This window comes from Staurois parvus, unplaced genomic scaffold (genome assembly GCF_062004578.1).
Source record: "Staurois parvus isolate SC_StPar_1 unplaced genomic scaffold, SC_StPar_1.0 ptg000834l, whole genome shotgun sequence".
NCBI lineage: Eukaryota > Metazoa > Chordata > Amphibia > Anura > Ranidae > Staurois > Staurois parvus.
In genome coordinates, this window is record NW_028318630.1 from 171,894 (window position 1) to 195,267 (window position 23,374).

Genomic DNA, 23,374 nt, shown 5'->3' on the forward strand with positions numbered 1-23,374 from the left:
TAGGTGTAACCCTGGATTCTGAACTATCCTTTCAGGCCCACATCCAATCCCTGTCCAAATCATGCCGCCTCAACCTCTGCAACATCTCCAAAATACTTCCCTTTTTAACCAATGATACCACAAGGCTCCTAATTCACTCCCTGGTTATCTCTCACTTCGACTACTGCAACTCCTTCCTCATTGGCTTACCTTTACATAGGCTATCCCCCCTCCAGTCCATCATGAATACTGCTGCCAGGCTCATCCACCTTACCACCGTTCAGTGTCTGCTACCCCTCTCTGCCAATCCCTCCACTTGGCTTCCACTCGCCCAACAAACAAAATTCAAAATACTGACAATTTACAAAGCCATCCACAACTCTGCCCCCAGCTACATCACTAACCTGGTCTCAAAATATCCATCAAACTGCTCTCTTCGATCTTCCCATGACCTTCTGTCACCTCCTCCCATGCTCAACTCTAGGATGGGAGAAGCTTCTCCTGAGCTTCTCCCATCCTATGGAACTCCCTACCCCAATCTGTCCGGCTGTCTCCTAATCTTTCCACCTTTAGATGATCCCTGAAAAACTCTTTAAAGAAGCCTATCCTGCTTCTACCTAGTAAACTGCCATTTATTTCCTCCATCAGCTCATCCCCTCACAACTATTACCTTTTGTATCACTCAACCCTTCCTCCTAGATTGTAAGCCCTAACAAGCAGGGCCCTCTGTTTCCTCTTGTACAAAATTGTTTGTAACTGTATTGTCAACCTTCATTTTGTAAAGCGCTGCGCAAACTGTTGGCCCTATATAAATCCTGTATAATAATAATAATATTAATAAATTGAGAGTGCCAAAAATTTTGTCCAGTCCATTTTTGGGGTTTTGCGTGGAATGTGTCAGATTTGGCTTTATGTTTCTCCACTTTTTTGTGTTATACCAATACAAACAAAAGAAATAAACATGAAAATGCCTAAACATTTGTAATCGAAACAATTTTCTGGGTGAAGTGTTCCATTATCTGACAGAAATGGAGGGGTACCAGTATTTTTAACCATAACTGTATACATTTTTTAACCTCTTGCCTACTGAGCACTTTTACCCCCTTCCTGCCCAGGCCAATTTTTAGCTTTCAGCACTGTTGCATTTTGAATGACAATTGCGCAGTCATGCAACACTGTACCCATATAAAATTTTTATAATTTTTTCACACAAATAGAGCTTTCTTTTGGTGGTATTTAATCACCACTGGGTTTTTTTTTATTCTTTTCACTATAAATGAAGGAAGAGCAAAACTTAAAAAAAAAAAGTTTTGTTTGTTTCTATTATAAAATTTTGCAAACAGGTAATTTTTTTTCCTCCACTGATGTGAGTTAATGAGTTTGCACTGATGAGGCGGCACTGATAGGCTGCACTGATGAGGGGCACTGGTGGGCATTGATGAGGAGGCACTGATGGGCACTAATAGGCATCACTGATGGGTACAGACTGGTGGCACTAAAGGGCATAGATTAGCAGCATTGCTGGGCAGCACTGTTCAGGACTGATGGGCAGCACTGCTGGGCTCTTATGGGCAGCACTTTTGGGGCTTCACTGATCAGTACTGCCAACAGTTGCCGGTTATTGGCAGTGCTTTCCTCACGCTGTCACAGTACTGCCGATAACCGGCAAGTGTGTTTAACATGGTGGTAAGCTATGATTGGACACAACTGAGCACATGGTAAAAGGCTGCTGTGATTGGCCTTTTACCATGCCATGTGATCAGCTGTGTCTAAAGGACACAGCGATCACAGAAAATGCAAAGTACACGCCGCTGGGGCCGCACGTACTGAGAGAATGTCATATGAAGCCTTCCTAGAAGTGGGCGACTGCACTATAGCCAAATGACAGCTAGGGAAGTGGTTAAAATATGTTGTTCTACAATGATTTTAACCATTTTGTATAACTTTTTTTTGACTGTATACATTTTTTTTGATCCAGGGGATATCAGATTGCCTGCTGGCGGATCAGAGAGGATTTTTTTCCCCTGCTGGAGAATATTGGATCATGCTTTGCTATGGTTATTTGCCTTCTTCTGGATCAACTGTGGGTATATGATTGTGTATATAGGACTGTATCATTTTTTACTTTTGTTTGTAAATAAACATTTTTTTTTCTTTTTTTATTGGTTGAACTAGATATACTTGTGTCTTTTTTTAACCAAACTATGTAATTTTGGTGAACCAATAAATCTTTGTTTTATGGGTCTAGGCTTTTTGGGTTAATATGAATTGCTTGGAGTCTTTTCATTTTTATAATATCTTTGGATCACTTTCAGCTGGTTCTGCAACATATCAACATGACTGGCTTAATGATGTTTAAAAGCCTTCCATCTCAGTTGCTCTCACCTCTATGGTTAAGCCCCCACGCAGGGCAAAACACATCAGAGGAGCGTGTCAGAATAGGCTTAGGGCGGAAGTGGTTAAAACTCTCATGGACAATCTCATTGTGGGATGTTTCTTGGATCTTAGTTCTCAAATATGTGCTCTTAGAGAAAGTTCATTTCTGGGAGAAAGACTTTTGCTTGGGATGTGTTCAGGACCCAAGTATTCCAGATGAAGGGACTGCTGGAGAGCAGATTTGTTGAAATTGATTACCCAGCCAAAAGCCTGGAGCATCTGAATTGGCTATTTTCTGATTTAGACGTCTGCCATTACAAAGCTCAGAAAGCACTGATGAGGTGGGCAAATGGGAACATGCAGACATCTTGGATGTCCATGTATTTCTCTTGTCTCAGAGAGGCAATTACTGATCCTGCTGATTCTATGTAAACTTTTGGAACTTGAAGGATTTTGGATGCTGGTACCATGAATAGGCTTGGGTAGAAGCCTTTGAACCTGTCTTGGGGAGGTACTGGAACTACTACTCCCTGGGACAAGCGATGGTTGAGTGTATTCTGCACATCTGATTGTCCTTGTGCAATTTTTAGTTGTTTTAAGAGAAAAAAAACGGTCACAGGGTAGAGTTTTGAACACCAAGTCTTGCACTGAAATGAAAGCCTGGACTTAGGTTTGGAAGTTGAAGCTTGATAAGAATAGACAGGTGCTCTGTATTTTGAAGAGCTAGGGGCTCCAGAGAAGAGGGTTTTTGGCACCTTACACTGTGGAAGTAAAACCTCCCATCTAGGACCTCTAATGAATTGGTCAAGTGCCTCACCAAACAGATGTCTTCCTTGGAAAGGCTTACAGTGGATATAAAAAGTCTATACACCCCTGTTAAAATGTCAGGTTTCTATGATGTAAACAAATGAGACAAAGATAAATCATTTCAGAACTTTTTCCACCTTTAATGTAACCTATAAACTGTACAACTCAGTTGAACAACAACATGAAATCTTTTAGGCTGAGGGAAGTAAAAATAAAAAACTAAAATAATATGGTTGCATAAGTGTGCACACCCTTAAACTAATACTTTATTGAAGCACCTTTTGATTTTATTACAGCACTCAGTCTTTTGGGGTATGAGTCTGAGTCTATCAGCATGGCACATCTTGGCAATATTTGCCCACTCTTTCTTGCAAAAACAATCAAAATCTGTCAGATTGCGAGGGCATCTCCTGTGCACAGCCCTCTTCAGATCACCCCACAGATTGATTGGATTCAGGTCTGGGCTCTGGATGGGCCTTTCCAAAACTTTAATCTTCTTCTGGTGAAGCCATTCGTTTGTTGATTTGGATGTATGCTTTGGGTCGTTGTCATGCTGAAAGATGAAGTTACTCTTCATGTTCAGCTTTCTAGCAAAAGCCTAAAGGTTTTGTGCCAATATTGACTGGTATCTGGAACTGTTCATAATTCCCTCTACTTTGACTAAGGCCCCAATTCCAGCTGCAGAAAAAAAAAGTCCCAAAGCATGATGCTGCCACCACCATGCTTCACTGTGGGTATGGTGATCTTTTGGTGGTGTGCAGTGTTTTTTTTTGCGCCAAACATATCTTTTGGAATTATGGCCAGAAAGTTCAACCTTGGTTTCATCAGACCATAACACATTTCCCCACATGCTTTTGGGAGACTTCAGATGTATTTTTGCAAAATTTAGCCAGGCTTGGATGTTTTTCTTCATAAGAAAAGGCTTCTGTCTTGTCACTCTACCCCATAACCCAGACATATGAAGAATATGGGAGATTGTTGCCACATGTACCACACAGCCAGTACTTGCTAGATATTCCTGCAGATCCTTTATTGTTGTTGTAGGCTTCTTGGCAGCCTCCCAGACCAGTTTTCTTCTCGTCTTTTCATTAGTTTTGGGAGGGACATCCAGTTCTTGTCACTGTTGCGTCATATTTTCTCCACTTGATGATGACCGTTTCACTGTGTTCCATGGTATATCTAATGCCTTGGAAATTTTTTTGTACCCTTCTCCTGACTGATACCTTTCAACAATGTGATCCCTCTGATGCTTTTGAAGCTCTCTACGGACCATGGCTTTTGCTGTAGGATGCAACTAAGAAAATGTCAGGAAAGACCTACTAGAACAGCTGAATTTTATTTGGGGTGAATCAGAGGCACTTTAAAATGATGGTGTGTACTGACTCCTATTTAACATGATTTTGAATGTGATTGTATCCGCAGTTATAAGAGGATGTGCACACTTATGCAACCACATTATTTTAGTTTTTTATGTTTATTGCTCCCCCAAAAAAGATTTCAGTTTGTTTTTCAATTGAGTTGTACAGTTTATAGGTCACATAAAAGGTGGAAAAAGTTCTGAAATGATTTATCTTCATCTCATTTTTTTTTCACAAAAACCTGACATTTTAACAGTGGTGTGTAGACTTTTTATATCCACTGTATGTGTGATGCACCTTTTGCATGCAGCTTCAGAATGTGAATGGATATTGGAGCCGTTCAGGAAATCTGTCTCATGACATATTCTATGGCATCCACACAAAAAAAAAGCAGAGCGGAAGGGAGTTGTTTTATTACTCTAACTGTGCAGTCCATGTTGGTTGTTCTCTGTCGTAATCCAGTTAGCTTCCATTCAGCATACTGAAATATCAGCAGGAGCTGGTTGCAGGGCTAGGTTTGCAGGAGTAAAGACAGCTTTAAGGAGCATCTAAAGTTTTCACACATAGGGGTATGGCAAGATGGAGAAGAGTTAGGTTACCTTTCCAAGGCTTTTGCAGAGGCAATGAGCTATTCAACATTAGCAAACATATCTGTGAAGCAGCAAACCCAATACAGTGACAATCTGGGTTAAAAAAAAAACCAAAAAAACAAAACAAAACAAAAAAAAACTTATGCTGCTTCAAATAGTTGGTTTGAGTCAAGCTCCTTATACCTCATCAGTATAGCGTTATGGAGAAGGTCTGGTGCTAGAATTATTGCTCTCATTCTGGCATGCACGGCGATATATGACATGTGTATCGCAATCGACGCTTTCATGCGTAGGTGCCCTAGCATGTGCTTTTACGTTTGTACGTGCCTAAATGTGGGGGGCCTCAATTTTTTGGGCGGGTTGGATGGTATGTGCTTGGATGTAACTTTCATTTTTTACAATTAAAAAAAAAAAACACTTTCACACCGCATTACATTCTTTCCCGACTTCCATGGCTGGGAAACTCTCAACGGGGACTTGGAAGTGACATCATAACATCACTTCCAGGTCAGGACAAGAAGGGGAGGGGAGTGGAAGTGTCTGCTCTCCTCCCTCTTCTCTAGCCGACGCAGGTGAGCCGGTCCAGGGCCCGCAGATGGGCAAGCAGAGCCCGGGAGACCTTATGTGGGGGAGAGGCTGGCACTGTGTGCAAGCAATCGGGCTACAGCACTACCGTCCAAATGCTTCCACCTGACAGGTGAGAGCCCGCTGCTTGCCCGCACCAGGGCTAAAGGTAGAAAAAAAAAAAACAAAAAAAAAACTACCTGCCCAACGCCCAGAACTACATGTCCCGGGTGTCAGGCGATAGGAATCGAACATCCCTGCTTTTTAAATATTCTCCCCTGCTATAGCTGAAAGCTCAGAATTGCCCAGCTGACAACTGGGATCTCAAGATTATGCCAGCTATTGAAATTTGTTAAGCCAGCACCACTTAGCTCAAAAAATTTTAAATTAAAATAATTGAAGGAGCAGGGTGGAAAGTAATTGATCCAATCAAATGCAGTCTTTGTTCGGGTATTGAGACAGCTGCAGGTATTATGGCTGTTTCAATGCAACAGTTGGAAGGGGATATTTCTCCACTGGCGCCATTTAATATAGATGGGGGAATGGGCTGGAAAAGAGACATCTAAAATTTGTATGGCTTGCCTGAAAGACATGAAATAGCCTCACTATAACAAGAAAAGAAACCACCTAAAAATGTTTATTGTATTGTCATGATTTTAAAAAAAAGTGGAAAGAAAAAAAACAGGATGTATGTTGACACTCCTCTTCAGAATGTTGTCCTTGACATTAGTGGGGATAACACACAAACAAAACATGCCTCTTATGTACAGTTACCTTAAAATAGGACAATCACAGAAAATTATTCTGGCTGTCTGGTTTCAGAGATTGGTTCATTAGCAAAATAGCTGCCCTTTCACCTTCAGTAGCCAATACACAATTGATAACAGATTAAAGTTCACAGAATGTGAACAACTCTATCCCTAGAAGTTGTAAAATAAGTTTTCATTTGGACCAGAGTTCTTTCATGAGAAAACAAACACCTCTTATTTTAAACACGCAAAAAAAGGGACAATATCTATTCATTGCAAAATCAACCTATACAACAATAATTGTTCTTCTGCATGTACAATCACAATGCCCAATTACGAGTTAGGTCCCATGTACACTGGGTGTTTATTTCCAGTGGATGGGGCTCTGGGGTTTAGCTGTGGGTGGAGAGCAAAAGTGCACTGTCCAGACTCTATATGAAAGTCTGACAACTGCTGCTGGGCAGCGCAACTAGAGGTATTGACATATAGGACAGTATACCCACAAGGATGAATACCAGGAACACAAGATGTCTACGTTCCAGGCATTTGTCCCTGGACACATACTGCTCTAAAAGTTAGTACTGCTAAAAGCACTGTCCAGCCGCAGCAGCTGACAGTCTCTCAGAGTTTTACAGGTTGCCTGCAGTTAAAACACCAGAGCCCATGTGTCAGGGCTTAAATGCCCAGCGTGCGGTTGGCATTAAATTATCACCGTTCACGTAAATAGTATTTAAACTAATCATTATAGATATTTCCAATAATTTATTAAAAGACACTAACATAAAATATGGCCAGTTAAAATAGTATACAATGCCCTGACATGGAATTTTAAAAAGTTAGCAATCAGGCACATACATGTCTATAAACCATGTTTCTATAAAGCTACCTCTTCGATTTCATCCTCTAAGGAATCAATAGCTTTTACTATTGGCCTGCCAGGTGGGTGCTGTGTGCGATGTCTAATTGAGCTCAGGGTTTTGCCATCGTTGGTGAAGGGCATGTCACCTTTTCCTTTAAGTTTGTGGTTTTGCTCCCAGGTCAGAGTGTTACTTGTGTCACTGTCAGTAACTCTATCACTGCTGGATGAAAAACCAGTCTGATCACTGCCTTTTGAAACGGAAGGAAGTACAGTGGTGGAGCTACCGCCAAAAAGCTGTTCCATTAAATTTGATTTCTTTTCCTTCTTTATATCCAGCTTGGTAGTGCTTACAATAGGCTCTGCAGACACATTTTTCTTTTGGCTGTTACCAGGCGACCTTCCTTTCCCAAAAGATGGGGTATAGCTCCCAAATGTAATATCGCCAGTGTTGACAACCGGGATTTCATTTCTATGACTTGGGGCATCTTTCTCTTGCCCTCCTTGAACTGGAAGTCCATTAAACAATTTCTCAGTTGGCTCAGTGAACTTGTATGTTTTTTGTTTTGTGTCTGCCATGTCAGTTTTACCTGCTGCATCCCCAACAGTCATCATAGAATTATGTTTAGTGGAATCTGAGTAAAATGGGTCCTGGTTCTCCCTGTCAATTTCAAACATTTTTGCAAGCAAAAGTTCCTTTCTAAGTCTGTCTTCTTCAGACTTGTTTATAGTTTCTTTCTGTAGAAGTTTATCTTGCTCTTCTCTTCTTTTTCTTTCCATCTCTTCTTTTTCCCATTCTGCAAAGATTGTAAAACAAAGTACACATTCTGAACTGAACTATATATGGCCCAAGCAAAAACTAAAATAATGCCATACCATTTCACTAGATTTGTTTCAATTACAATGAAATGGCTCCTTTCCAGCCAGTATTCTGACACATATTCTTCTGCTTCATACAGACACACATTACCAGCTAAAATCATTCATTTCATTTAATGGAAACTTGTCATGACAGAGAGCTGAAGGCTTTCATTGATGACCTTTCTTTTTGAAAATCCTAGATACCTGGCTGTCATGCTGACCCTCCTGCCATAATAATTTGAGTTCCTGACCTAGAACAATTATGCTGATAAATGTTTCTGACTTTCCTGATCTGCAAACTTATTACAAATCAGTGACAAATTAAAGTGGAATTAGACCCTAAAGGAAACATTTATTATATTGCAGCTTACCAATTACTTACTTACTACATTAGCTTTCTTTTTTCCCTTTATTTTCACCTCATGATCCTGTCAGTGACTCTGTTTTTCAACAGAACAAGCTGTCCTGCAGATGTAGCAGTTAAAGCGATGAGCCAAATCATTTAACACTGATGGGATGCTTACAATAATCAGCTTTTATTTACGTAAAACAGAGGGGAAAAAAAGCTTAAAAAACTAAAACTAATGCAGCCACCACACCTAAGGATTGGAAAGCTGCAATACTGTCAGGTCCATAAATATTGGGACATCGTCACAATTCTAACATTTTTGGCTCTATTTAATTTGAGGGTATTTACATCCAAATCAGGTGAACGGTGTAGGAATTACAACAGTTTGCATATGTGCCTCCCACTTGTTAATTGACCAAAAGTAATGGGACAGAATAATAATCATAAATCAAACTTTCACTTTTTAATACTTGGTTGCAATTCCTTTGCAGTCAATTACAGCCTGAAGTCTGGAACGCATAGACATCACCAGACGCTGAGTTTCTTCCCTGGTGATGCTCTGCCAGGCCTCTACTGCAACTGTCTTCAGTTCCTGCTTGTTCTTGGGGCATTTTCACTTCAGTTTTGTCTTCAGCAAGTGAAATGCATGCTCAATCGGATTCAGGTCAGGTGATTGACTTGGCCATTGCATAACATTCCACTTCTTTCCCTTAAAAAACTCTTTGGTTGCTTTTGCAGTATGCTTTGGGTCATTGTCCATCTGCACTGTGAAGCGGCGTCCAATGAGTTCTGAAGCATTTGGCTGAATATGAGCAGATAATATTGCCAGAAACACTTCAGAATTCATCCTGCTGCTTTTGTCAGCAGTCACATCATCAATAAATACAAGAGAACCAGTTCCATTGGCAGCCATACATGCCCACGCCATGACACTACCACCTCCATGCTTCACTGATGAGGTGGTATGCTTAGGATCCTGAGCAGTTCCTTTCCTTCTCCATACTCTTCTCATCACTCTGGTACAAGTTGATGTTGGTCTCATCTGTCCATAGGATGTTGTTCCAGAACTGTGAAGGCTTTTTTAGATGTCGTTTGGCAAACTCTAATCTGGCCTTCCTGTTTTTAAGACTCACCAATGGTTTACATCTTGTGGTGAACCCTCTGTATTCACTCTGGTGAAGTCTTCTCTTGATTGTTGACTTTGACACACATACATCTACCTCCTGGAGAGTGTTCTTGATCTGGCCAACTGTTGTGAAGGGTGTTTTCTTCACCAGGGAAAGAATTCTTCGGTCATCCACCACAGTTGTTTTCCGTGGTCTTCCGGGTCTTTTGGTGTTGCTGAGCTCTCCGGTGCGTTCCTTCTTTTTAAGAATGTTCCAAACAGTTGTTTTGGCCACGCCTAATATTTTTGCTCTCTCTCTGATGGGTTTGTTTTGTTTTTTCAGCCTAATGATGGCTTGCTTCACTGATAGTGACAGCTCTTTGGATCTCATCTTGAGATTTGACAGCAACAGATTCCAAAGGCAAATAACACACTTGAAATGAACTCTGGATCCTTTATCTGCTCATTGTAATTGGGATAATGAGGGAATAACACACACCTGGCCATGGAACAGCTGAGAAGCCAATTGTCCCATTACTTTTGGTCCCTTAACAAGTGGGAGGCACATATTCAAACTGTTGTAATTCCTACACCGTTCACCTGATTTGGATGTAAATACCCTCAAATTAAAGCCGACAGTCTGCAGTTAAAGCACATCTTGTTTGTTTCATTTCAAATCCATTGTGGTGGTGTATAGAGCCAAAAATGTTAGAATTGTGTCGATGTCCCAATATTTATGGACCTGACTGTATATTATATTTTTGGTTTTGGGTTTAATACTGCTTTAAAGCCAGCAGATCAGAATAACACCCAAACAACTAGAATTGTTTAAACAGCCTTTTTTTTTTTTTTTGTTACTAGGGTGCCTTTAGGTTTCTTCAGGGGTGCCTTGAAAAAATGCCTTAAAATTGCCCAAATATTGTATACAAGCTAGGAGATGGATCAATCCTGTCTTTTGTTACACAAAGCCACAGGTTTTCATTGTGTACCATTGCAGCCTTTTAGCTGACGGCATCCTAACAGCCAATTACATCATCGCTTGATATTGAGGACATCAGGCACGTATTCAGCATCCTTGTCAGCACTGGGGCCATCTTATCTGTGGGGGGGAGCTGAGGGAGAAGAAATGCTGGAATATTAGTCAGTACCATTGTGCAAAAGTGTATTTGCTTTGCACAAGAATAAATCACCTCTAATCAGGGCTGGTGCTAGACTATTTTGTGCCCTAGGCAAGACCAGGTACTTGTGCCCCTCCAAAAAAAAAAAAAAATGTTTAAAACCAGTAGAAAATATCAAATCAACAAAACACAAAACTGCTGAATTTCTTTTACTTTGCAAAAATAGGTGCCAAAAGATGCCACCAGCATCAATATTAAAGACAAAATATAGATTAACAAAATATAAATTAACTGTATTAACCAGACAGAGAAACAAAAAAAAGACATTAATACAAAACTCCACAGTGATCAGCAACCACCAGCCGACTTGCAGTAAGGGACTGAGTCTGAGAGGAACACTGGAAGGAAAGGAAGCTCAGCTGCTACACTGGCCCCAGACACCAAATGCTCATGTGTGTGGACAGGCTGTGAGACAATTGTGCAGAGTAAAGATAGCATCATGCCCAGTGTATGAGGAGAGGGGGACTCTGCAGAGAAATTAAGAACTCTTTCCAGGAGTCCATACGCCACACAGAGAGAGTGGTGGCCTGAGCTGCGCCCAGGCGCTTCTAGGTGGTAGTGTGCCATATGCAGCTGCCTAGTTTGCATAGGGGAAGCACCGGCCCTACCTCTAATTTTGGGTGTCTTACATGTGTGGGGGATTGCAACATGTAAAACAATTCGTTTTTTACATTTTAAATGGAGTGCCTTGAGATTGTGCAGAATTTTAAACAAGTGCCTTGACTGAAAAAAGGTTGAGAAACACTGCTTTAGAAGGAGGTCGGCAATCACAAACCCTGTATTTCTCCCATTAAAGGTTAGTTAAATAATAGATTCCGACAACAAGTGTAAGTGCAGTGAGTTACCTAAGCTATCAGCCAAAACTGCAACTTTGCCAAAGCCAGAAAGTTTAATCAATTAAACTTAAGCTACATTTTGTGTATTCTACTTCTGGATTTCATTTCACAAAGCACCCCAAATTCACCTGGGATTTAAATTACTAAATCTTAAAGCAGTATTAAACCCCAGACGCAATGTAATATATTGTAGATGATTAATTCTTAGATGTGATAGCTGTGTTTCTTTTCTCTTTTTTGGCCATTTTCCTTAATTTTCACCTGGTGATTCAACCGGTTTTTAAACTTCCTTTAAAGAGAACTTATACTCACCTTCGATCCAGCGATGCGCTGTCCTGGAGCTCCCTGCCTGGACACTGACATCTTCAGGCAGCCGGCTTCTGGGTCCCAAATGCCGGCTGGTGTCATTGGCCAGGCAGGCATGACGTCACTCTAGCGCATGCGTTCTGTTAAACTCGGTGTTGCCGAATTTGTACAGTGAGCTGCGCCTGCGAATAAAGTGGCAGATGCTTGAGACAAACCATTTAACATTGACAGAGGTGCTTACAATTGTCCACTTTTATTCATTTATGTAAAACCTTTATCCCAAAGGGGAAACAAAAAACCTGTTGCTGTAATTGGTATTTTGTTAATTGTGAATCAAGTCTGTTTAAATCTGCCACTGCATCTAACACAACGCCCTCCACAGAGTGAGAATGCTGCTGCTCAAAGGTGTCTCCACAGCTCCTTTATCCACCCTGAGACAAGAAGTGTGTTACTGGCAGAATCAGCAAGTGAAAATAAAGAAAAAAGGAGTTAAAAAAAAAATTGAAGCAAAGAAAAACTGATGCAGCCTCATTTAAAGCTGTATTAAACCCAAAACCACAAATGTAATATATGGCAGCTTACCAGTCATTAGATGTGGTGGCTGCATTAGTTTTCTTTTTTTTGGCTTTTCTTGCCCCGTTTTCACCTGGTGATCTGGCAAGTAACACCTCCTGTATTAGCAGGCCCCCACTCTGGATGAAGAAGCACAGGGACATCTTTGGACAGCAGCATTCTCACTCTGGGGGGGGGGGGGGGGGGGGGAGTGATGTACTAGCAGATTTAGATACACTAACAAATTGAAACTGAACTCCAGTGCTCACTTCAGTTACACAAGCAGTTACATCAACTTTTTTTTGTTTCTTTTGGGATAAAGGTTTTACACTCATGTGATGGTGAACAGTAAGAGCTAGGCCTCGCCTAGCAATGTGCTGGGAATTTTCAGTTCAGGATTTATATGGTACACAAATGGCCTATACCTATAGCATTATTCAACTTCAGTCAAAGCTGCACAGCTTGTTTGCAACTACAGACATCCCTCATCGGCATATGCAGTTTTTTGGTAAAAGTAAACTAACACTAAAGTACACTAACAAATTGAAACTGAACTCCAGTGCTCACTTCAGTTACACAAGCAGTTACATCAACTTTTTTTTTGTTTCTTTTGGGATAAAGGTTTTACACTCATGTGATGGTGAACAGTAAGAGCTAGGCCTCGCCTAGCAATGTGCTGGGAATTTTCAGTTCAGGCTTTATATGGTACACAAATGGCCTATACCTATAGCATTATTCAACTTCAGTCAAAGCTGCACAGCTTGTTTGCAACTACAGACATCCCTCATCGGCATATGCAGTTTTTTGGTAAAAGTAAACTAACCCTAAAGAACAGGAAACCTGTTTGGTTGCTTTTTAGGTTTCTGCATTATTCATATAATTATTGGTCTTTGCACAAGCTAGTTAAAGTTAAATCTGCATACCTCTTTTACATTTTGCAGTACCATGTAAACTGATTCTATTATATAACTAAGGCCAGATTATAGTGTTATGCCTGTGGAAGAAAGAAGTAGTTCTTGAATAAACATAAGTTTTCTTAGCTTCTTGTAAGATTTTTCCTTACCATCACGCAGCTTTCTTGCTTTGTCCTCCAAAATCTTTTGTTCTTTATCTCTGTTGAGCTTTTCTTCTAGATCACGTCTTCTTTCTGCTTGTTCTTTTTCTTTTTTTAGCTTTTCTGCTTCCTCTTTAATCTGCTTTGCAAGACTATCTTGTTCCTTGAGAAAATATGAACAAAATATCTTAAGTAATGTTTTCACGTGAATGAAAAAATTCTAAGCCATATGTGTGACAACAGCAGGCCTGATCTCAAAACGCTGCCACTATTAGGGAAAAACACAGGGTAAACTCACACCACTGTTCCAAATATGTGACAATGACACGCTCAGCCTCACCCTGCACAAAGATTTTCCAGATTACAGGACCACAATCTAGGTATCAGGAAATTTAAAAAAAGATCAACACTGAGCTAAGTACACAGTTAACCTGTTACACATCAAACAGCTGCCACCGTGAGTTTTGTTGCAAACGCAAACCATTTACAATATCTGTGACAACAATTATGACTTAAGAAATGTCTAATCCACACCGAAACAGTGATATTTCAGAGATTTCAAATATAGTAGTGCTCTTCAAAGAGACAGGGATTCTTTACATTCTGGCTTAGTGTATTACAGATATTTTTGCTGATTTTAAAAAGGTAAAATGGTGCAAACAAAATATTTGCAGAAAAAGATAATTAGCCAGGAATGCGTATTGTTTTCTGCAGGATAAAATATTTTATGATAGGGCAAACAAACTGGTCTAATAGGTTGTTAAGCAGCTCATACATTAGTCTTTTTCCATTCAACCAGTGGGTTGGAACGAAAAAGACATAAAAGGAGAAGTACAGCCAAAGCTCTTTTGGCTGTACTTCTGTGGGTCACAAGAGTGCAGTTCGTTTTGCACTCCTGTGACCAGTTTTCAGTTAACAGAGGGCTGAAGTCCACTGTCAGCTGATGTCACTCAGCCAGTCCAGGCTGGGAAAAAAATCCCAACTTTAAAGTCGGGATCCACCCCAGAGTCTGGAGTGGCACCTGGATCAGCCACTCAGTGAGCCGCTGAGAGCCTGAGCCGCTCCCTCCCCATCCGCAGCCCAGCACTCCAGTGAGCGCTGGGGAGGCAAAGCAGAGAGCGGTGACTGACAGTCACCGCTCTCTTCTCACAGCAGAGAGGAGAACTCAGCAATCAGATGTCATGTGATCGCTGAGTTCTCACCCTTAGAGCCAATGGGGAACAGATGCAGCATCGGACTGATGCTGCATCCACTTAGGTAAGTATACATGGGGGGGGGAGCCATACTTCTCTTTTAATTTCCCCCAATCCACACATTCAAGATGGATTTGGGGAATCAACTACGCTGACCTTTTGTATTTTGATAGAAGGGAGACTTCGCTGCCATCAGAATACACTGATCAGCATTGCTAGCTATAGCCAGCAGTGCTGATCGAGCAAGGAAAATCCAACAGGCTGGTTGTACAGAAGGCGACTGGTAGACCGACTTCTGTACAAGACTGCCCATACATTGATCGAAATTCGTCCGGTACCTGCTAAACTGGCAAAATTTAGATATAAGTATGGCAGGCATTCGCTTGGGCTAGCAGATGTCAATTGACATACCTACTTAAGCCTGGTTTCCACACATCATTTCCAGTTCCATTAAAATGGGGGATCTGGTTTTATATCATAGGCCTGTATAAATATACTGTGAGCAGACATACCATAGACCCTTGGGTGGCTTCAAACTGCCCCGTTGCGCTTTTTCCAAATCGCAGCTAACCCGTGTTTTTCATGTGGGTTAGCTGCGCTTTCCCATAGACTTGTATTAGGTCCTGCAGTTTTGGTGTGGTTTCAGAAAGCGCTCCAAAACTCCCACATGCTGCATCTGTAGTGTCCTTCCTGAAACCACACCAAAACCGTGGGACATCATAAAAGTCTATGGGAAAGTGCAACTAACCCGCGGGTTAGCTGCACTTTGCCCAAAACGCAGCAGAACAGCACCAGGGCAGTGTGAAGCCGCTCTTACTAGCAGATGTTTTGTTATCAGTATTCCACTAATTCATTTTATTGTAACACTGCCAATGACAATTCCTCAGCTTAACTAAAGGTCTTTTGAAGTGAAATGTTTATTCAATTGAAAAGTTGTCTGTTGGAATAGAATTCAAGATGCTTGTGGTTCAGGTGTATTATTAACCTGCAGACAAAAATGTTAATTTAACTTGCATTGTAGATTTGCAAATTTGAACAGAAAAAGGGTACCACAGTATTTATTACTCAGTTTGGGGGTGCTCAGACCTCATCATCACAGTATAGAATACCAAGAATCATTGATAGGGGCAGCATTGTAGCAACCATCACCATAATACCAATGAATAAGAGGAATCCACACTAAAGTAAAACTATAGGGCTGTAATGTCTTCCTTTATGTTGGATAGTGCTGCATAAACTCTTAGGGCTATATAAATCCTATGTAATGGTGCCTTTCTCATAACTGACGAACCACTGAAAATTTCTGCAGTAGTTGTATCTACTACAGTGATAGCCAATATCATCAGGGGTCCTGTTCAGGCTCTATGTATGCAGCTGCCCCATTGTACACTGAAAAAAAAAAGGTCACTCACTTGGGAAAGCTACCATTCATAGAATGCCTTATATTTTTTTTCAATAATACAAAGCGTTCTTTGATTAGACATGGAGTAGAATGTGACATCACCGACCCTCCACCTCATCCACTCAGAGAATGCCTTGTATTCACTGAAAAAATACAAGTTGTTCTATGTATGTGACAGTGCTGAGCAAGAAACCCCCTGTGGTCAATGTGCTGTGGGGCAACAGATCAAACAATAACACACTGTATATTTTATATACAGTTGTGTTCAAAATAATAGCAATCAGACATCACTAACCTGATCAATCACTGTTTTTGGTAGAAATGATATTTCTACATGGAAAAAAATAATTTACTAGCAGGTGTAGTAGAGTAATAGAAATCCAACAGACCCAACAGTCATGACATGCATGCTGCTGATTCTGTGTAATTGAATCACTAATTGAAAGGGGCATGTTCAAAATAATAGCAGTGTGGAGCTCTATTAGTGAGGTCATTCATTCTTTGAAAAACAGGTGGCAATTATTGCCCTTATTTAAGGAACGAAGGCAGCAAATGTTGTACATGCTGGTTACAGTGCATTTCTCTCTGAAATTCTGAGGAAAATGGGTCGTTCCAGACATTGTTCAGAAGAACAGTGTACCTTGATTAAAAAGTTGATTGGAGAGGGGAAAACATATAAAGAAGTACAGAAAATGATAGGTTGCTCAGCTAAAATGATCGCAAATGCTTTAAAATGGCAACCAAATCCTGAAAGACGTCGAAGAAAGTGAAAAACTACCATTCGAATGGATAGAAGAATAGCCAAAATGGCAAGGATTCAGCCAACAATCAGTTCCAGAAAGATCAAAGAAGGTCTAAAGTTACCTGTGAGTACTGTTACAATTAGAAGACGCCTATGTGAAGCCAAGCTATCTGCAAGAAGCCCCCGCAAAGTCCCACTGTTGAAAAAAAGATATGCTGAAGAGGTTACAATTTGCCAAAGAGCACAATGACTGGCCTAAAAAGATATGGAGCAACATTTTGTGGACTGATGAAAGTAAGATTGTTCTTTTTGGGTCTGGTGGCCGAAGACAGTTTGTCAGACGACCCCCAAACACTGAATTCAAGCCACAGTACACTGTGAAGACAGTGAAGCATGGTTGCGCAAGCATCATGATATGGCGATGTTTCTCATACTACGGTGTTGGGCCTATTTATCGCATACCAGGATCATGGATCGGTTTGAATACATCAGAATACTTGAAGAGGTCGTGCTGCCTTATGCTGAAGAGGAAATGCCCTTGAAATGGGTGTTCCAACAAGACAATGTCCCCAAACACACCAGTAAACATGCAACATCTTGGTTCCAGACCAACAAGATTGACGTTATGGAGTGGCCAGCCCAATCCCCAGATCTTAATCCAATAGAAAACTTGTGAGGTGACATCAAAAATGCCGTTTCTGAAGCAAAACCAAGAAATAGAGAAGAACTGTGGAATGTAGTCCAATCATCCTGGGCTGGAATACCTGTTCACAGGTGCCAGAAGTTGGTTGACTCCATGCAACACAGATGTACAGCAGTTCTCAGAAACAGTGCTTATACAACTAAATATTCATTAAGTGATTCAAAGGAAAGCAAAATCTTTAAACATTTTTCAGTTTATATAGTGAATGTTTGAGTTTGTAAAGAATACAAACACTGCTATTTTTTTGAACAGTCTAATATTCACTTTTCTTCAATTTTTTTTAGAGGAACACAAATTTGATATATTTTTCTTCATGTTTTGATTTGGAATAGAATGTGTAGTGTTCCCAATGCATTTGTGTGTATGGAAATAAAAGCTATTAGAAGGATTTTTAACTTTATTCACTTTTTTCAACACACGGCTATTATTTTGAACACAACTGTACACTGCCTGTGGCACATGTACAGTGCAGTATACACTCCTGGGATTGCGTATCTTCACTGTGCATGTACAAAAAGTTACATCAGTGGCCACCCAATGACCAAAGAAAGATGTTGAACCAAAATTAAATGACAGCTGAGACGACAAGATGTATATATGTATCTTAATCAGTTTCACAAACTACCCGACAGACAGAACAATCAAAGTTTTATCCATTTGACATAACTTTTTTTTTTTTTTAAGGAAAACTTTATAAAGTTATTATTATTTTGTATTATTATTATACAGGATTTATATAGCGGCAACAGTTTGCTCAGAACTTTACAATAAAAAGGGAGACAATACAGTCCAATACAAGAGGGTTAGGAGGGCCCTAAGAGTAAAGTTGCTTTAAAGTAAACCTGTGATCTGGGGGAAAAAAAAAAAAAAGGGATGATGTTCCCCACTGTGCCTGAGTGTTCTGACTGGAGACCCATCAACCCCCCCCCCCTCAACCTGCCCCAGCCATCCTCTGCCAAAACACACTAATAAGCTCTCAAAGCCATGGGCTGCGAGTTCTGATCGAATGTTGGTTTTCCAGCATGTCCCTTCAACAACAGCCAGTACTTATTCTGGCTTCTGTTGGAAGGACAGCTGTACACATGGTCCGATTGTCAGCTGGTTACTGCTGAAACAGCCAAAATTTGGACCATCTGTATCCAGCTTAACTCAGTTGGCATAAAAAATAACACCAAGGCTGTTAGCAACTTCCGCCTATGTATTTCTCTTACTATATGTTTACTGTAGGAATTTTTTTTACCATTTCTGGAATCTGTTGCTGGTTTTCCATTGTTTCATCCATGAATATAGGGGGTGGAGGTTCTGGAAAATTGGAGTCTGGCATAGACAAGGATTCAGTTGTTTGGACACCCACGCTGATGCAAAGGTTTAATCCTGTAACGACAGCATAGTTTTTTTTTATTATGACCAACAACCCTAAACAGACAAATGGCCCCAAAAGTAGTGAGTGCAAAACTCCACTTCTCTCTATTGTCAATTGAAGGACACAGCTTGATGATAATAAAGAAGCGAAGAGACATCCAAAAGCAGTCCAAACAAAGGGGCAGGTACAAAGGAAAACCTACCCTCCCCCCCAAAAAAAAATCAGAGAGGTCTGCTGAATGTCCAGATATTCCTTGACTGGAATACCTCCAGATAAAAAAGGTCCAGAATCAGGGCAAGGCACTCTCAGGGCCAAGACTAGGCTGAAAAGAAGGGCCACAAACTAATTATGACTGTTGCCCATGGTAAAACAAAGAAATTGCTGGTGACCTGGAAAGATAGGAATGTGCAAACATGATGAGATTCCAACCTAAACTTTTGAGGGTGTATTTGAGTATATTTGGGAGCCTTCAAATCCAGAATGGGGCGAGGGCCTCCCTTGGGTTGCAGATCTCTAAAACAGGTTTGAGTAAAAAGCCTGAAATTTTTCAATTGAAAGAACGATAACTTCCTGGTTTAACAATCCCCAAATGATTTACAGAAGGTACATATAACGTTGCAGAGACTAGGAAGGATGCAAAGCAAATAATCAGTTGGAGGAGAGAGATGAAATTATTTTTGCAACCTGTGGATACCACCTACCGTACCCAAGCATCTGTACTCTGGTACTCAAAATGCATTTGGCAGTCCAAGAACTCAAAATCTGCAGTTAAATTAGCTTCAGCGTGAATAGCAGCCCCCAGTTACATCTCAAGTGTGATGTTCAATGGCCTTTGCAAACATTTGAGAAGCTCACACCCCAAAGCGGTGCAAGATGGCTTGTGGGTGTGAAAGACGCCTTGGAGGCATAAAAGATCATTTTGATGCAGGATAGGAAGGTGCCGGCCTGTGCCACTGATCCTTATTTTTACATAGCTGGGATAAGTGAGTACTCTTATCCTCTATCGCCTGTATAATTACTTTGTCCAGTGAAGTGCCGAAAAGATGGTCTCCTGTGAAGGGTAGTTGTAACAAACCATTTTTACACTGTTACTCTGCCAACTAACATTTGAACCAAATCACTCCATGAATCTGAAATGAAGAAAGGGATGCCTGAGGCAGAACACTAGCATCCTGTTTCGCATTGCACATAAAATTTAACATGATGGTTTTGTGGTCAGCATAATCAACTTAGTGATTTAGACCAATTAGCTAAAGTCTGGGAAATAAAAAGGTGGCAAGCAAAGGTGCAAGGGCCAATCCCAAGTAGATGAATCCAGAAAATGCTTCCATCTCGCCATCTTGTCAGTAGGGTTCTTAACCACTTCCCTCCCACCGTATAGCAAATTTACGGCTTCAATTCCTGGTTCTGGAAAGGCATCCCTGGACATCCCCCACATATGCACACCTCCCGTGTGCCTCCTGGGGTGTGCATTGGGAGCGCTCAGTGACTGCTGTGTGCCTTGGACACAGTAGATCACAGATCAGGGTAAAGGACCAATCACAGCAGCCCTTGATCATTTGGTCAGCTGTGTGCAATCACAGCTGTCACAGTGTGAACATACAAAATTCTTTTGCTGGTAATCGGCTCTCCTTTCCTCACACAGAGACCATGTGTGAGTAAAAAAGAGCCGATGTGTAAGATCAGAGAGTGTGTTTACATACTGTGATTTTTACACATTATGTAAACCCACAGTGCAGCCACATCGGAGCCCTGATCACCTACACCAGATATCCACAACAGAGCCCAGATTAGCGACACCGGTCATCCACACCAGTGCAGCCTCCTCAGTGTCCTGATCAGCCATGCCAGTGCAGCCTCCTCAGTTTCCTGATCAGCCTCGCCAGTGCAGTCTCCTCAGTTTCCTGATCAGCCTCGCCAGTGCAGTCTCCTCAGTTTCCTGATCAGCCTCGCCAGTGCAGTCTCCTCAGTGTCCTGATCAGCCACGCCAGTGCAGCCTCCTCAGTGTCCTGATCAGCCACGCCAGTGCAGCCTCCTCAGTGTCCTGATCAGCCACGCCAGTGCAGCCTCCTCAGTGTCCTGATCAGCCACGCCAGTGCAGCCTCCTCAGTGTCCTGATCAGCCACGCCAGTGCAGCCTCCTCAGTGTCCTGATCAGCCACGCCAGCGCAGCCTCCTCAGTGTCCTGATCAGCCACGCCAGTGCAGCCTCCTCAGTATCCAGATCAGCTACGCCCGTTCAGCCTCCCCAGTGTCCTGATCAGCCACGCCAGAGCAGCCAAATCAGAACCCTTATCAACCATGCCATTGCAGCCACTCCAGTGCTGCCTCCTCAGTGGCCTGATCAGCCACGCCAGTGCAGCCTCCTCAGTGGCCTGATCAGCCACGCCAGTGCAGCCTCCTCAGTGTCCTAATCAGCCACGCCAGTGCAGCCTCCTCAGTATCCAGATCAGCTACGCCCGTTCAGCCTCCCCAGTGTCCTGATCAGCCATGCCAGAGCAGCCAAATCAGAACCCTTATCAACCATGCCATTGCAGCCACTCCAGTGCTGCCTCCTCAGTGGCCTGATCAGCCACGCCAGTGCAGCCTCCTCAGTGGCCTGATCAGCCACGCCAGTGCAGCCTCCTCAGTGGCCTGATCAGCCACGCCAGTGCAGCCTCCTCAGTGGCCTGATCAGCCACGCCAGTGCAGCCTCCTCAGTGGCCTGATCAGCCACGCCAGTGCAGCCTCCTCAGTGGCCTGATCAGCCACGCCAGTGCAGCCTCCTCAGTGGCCTGATCAGCCACGCCAGTGCAGCCTCCTCAGTGGCCTGATCAGCCACGACAGTGCAGCCTCCTCAGTGGCCTGATCAGGCACGCCAGTGCAGCCTCCTCAGTGGCCTGATCAGCCACGCCAGTGCAGCCTCCTCAGTGGCCTGATCAGCCACGACAGTGCAGCCCCCTCAATGTCCTGATCAATCACAACAGTGCTGCCATTGCCAGTGCCCTGATTCAGCCACATCTGCCCCAGTATCATTGTTACAGCAGTATGATTTCACCAGTGCCAGCCATGTCCAAAAAATTTTACACAAGCAAGAAGGCATTTCAAATCCTCAGCATGACAGATGAGAGAAGCAGGCAGCTCTCTGATTTTCAGTACAAACTAGTGGAAGGCAATAGGAAAAGTAGCAGAATGTATTTTGGGTTGTAACACTATATATGCTATGTGCTAGAAATATCTTATAAATTGACAAGTTTGTGTATAAAAAAGCTTTAATTTTCTTTCCACATTTTTCAAAACATGACATGTTCAAAAAAATTATTATGCCTCATAGAAAATACAATGGTGTGTTTGCTTTCCAAAATGTGGTCATTTTGTGGGTGTTTCCACTGGTGCTCCAGGGCCTTCAAATATGCCAGAGATATTAAAGGAATTAGATGCGTAATTATGCTCCTTGAAAGCCCAAAGGTGCTTCTTGGATTTTGGGCCACTCTGTGTTGTTAGCCTGTGAAAAAGTCTCACACGTGGTATTGCCATACTCCGGAGAAGTAACAGAATGTAACTATAAGTTTAAAAGTCTTACAAAGCAGAGGTATAGATCACCCATAGAGGGGAGATCTCAAGGTGCTGGGATAGGTCACCGACTCACCATAAGTTTAAGTGGTGGGGTCCTCCAATGCTGGGGTCATATCAAGGAAAACATGTGTTGGGGACCAAGAGAGGCCACCTAGGAAGAGGCTTGAAGAAAAACCAACAAAATGTTGGTTCTCCTTTAAGCCTCTTCCTAGGTGGCCTCTCTTGGTCCCCAACACGTTTTAATTGAAGTAACAGAATGTGTTTTGGGGTTTAAATTCTTAGTATGTCCATGCTGTGTTAGAAATATCTTATAAATTGTCAACTTTGTTTATAAAAAAAAATTAATTTTCTTTCCACATTTTCCAAAAATGTGTGGCAAAAAATGACGTTTAAAAGACTATGTCTCATAGAAAATGTGATCATTTTGTAGGTGTTTCCACTGTCCTGGTGCTCCAGGGCCTCCAAAAATATGACAGGTAGTCAGGAAATTAGATCCATAATTTATGTGAAATTTATGTTCCTTGGAAGCCCAAAAGTGCTCCTTAAATTTTGGACCCCTCTATACATCTAGACTGTGAAAAAGTCTCACAGATATGGTATCCCCTTAATCCACTTGGGGAATGGAACATGGGCGTTTTTGACCGTCATGAACAGCAGATTCAGTAACCGAAGCATAAAACCTTGCAGAACTGAAAAATCATTCTCTGTAAGAAATAGGTTCTTTGTCCCCCAGGAATACTCACGGATCCTAAGCAGTGTACCGGGGTTAATAGCAGGAGGACTCTTTTCCACTTGTCACTGCAAGTGGTGGTAAGAAAAGCAGAGTGAAGAGTCTGCTCAATGCACCACAGTTGTTGAGAATGCTGTAATTCACATACTAAAGTTGCAGAGCAGTAAA

The 23,374-nt window shown here is 41.8% G+C and overlaps 1 protein-coding gene across 1 annotated transcript in view; it reads right to left on the reverse strand.

The window, feature by feature from the left end:
* Positions 1-6,282: 6,282 nt before the first annotated feature.
* Positions 6,283-23,374, reverse strand: part of LCA5 (lebercilin LCA5) — a 30,145-nt gene continuing 13,053 nt past the window's right edge. Inside the window, exons 6-8 of the mRNA XM_089655343.1 lie at positions 18,801-18,934; positions 13,530-13,683; positions 6,283-8,076 (exon numbers count right to left, since the gene is read on the reverse strand). Coding sequence (XP_089511469.1) covers positions 7,298-8,076; positions 13,530-13,683; positions 18,801-18,934 — 1,067 coding nt within the window. The 3' untranslated portion in view covers positions 6,283-7,297. The remainder of the gene's footprint in view (positions 8,077-13,529; positions 13,684-18,800; positions 18,935-23,374) is intronic.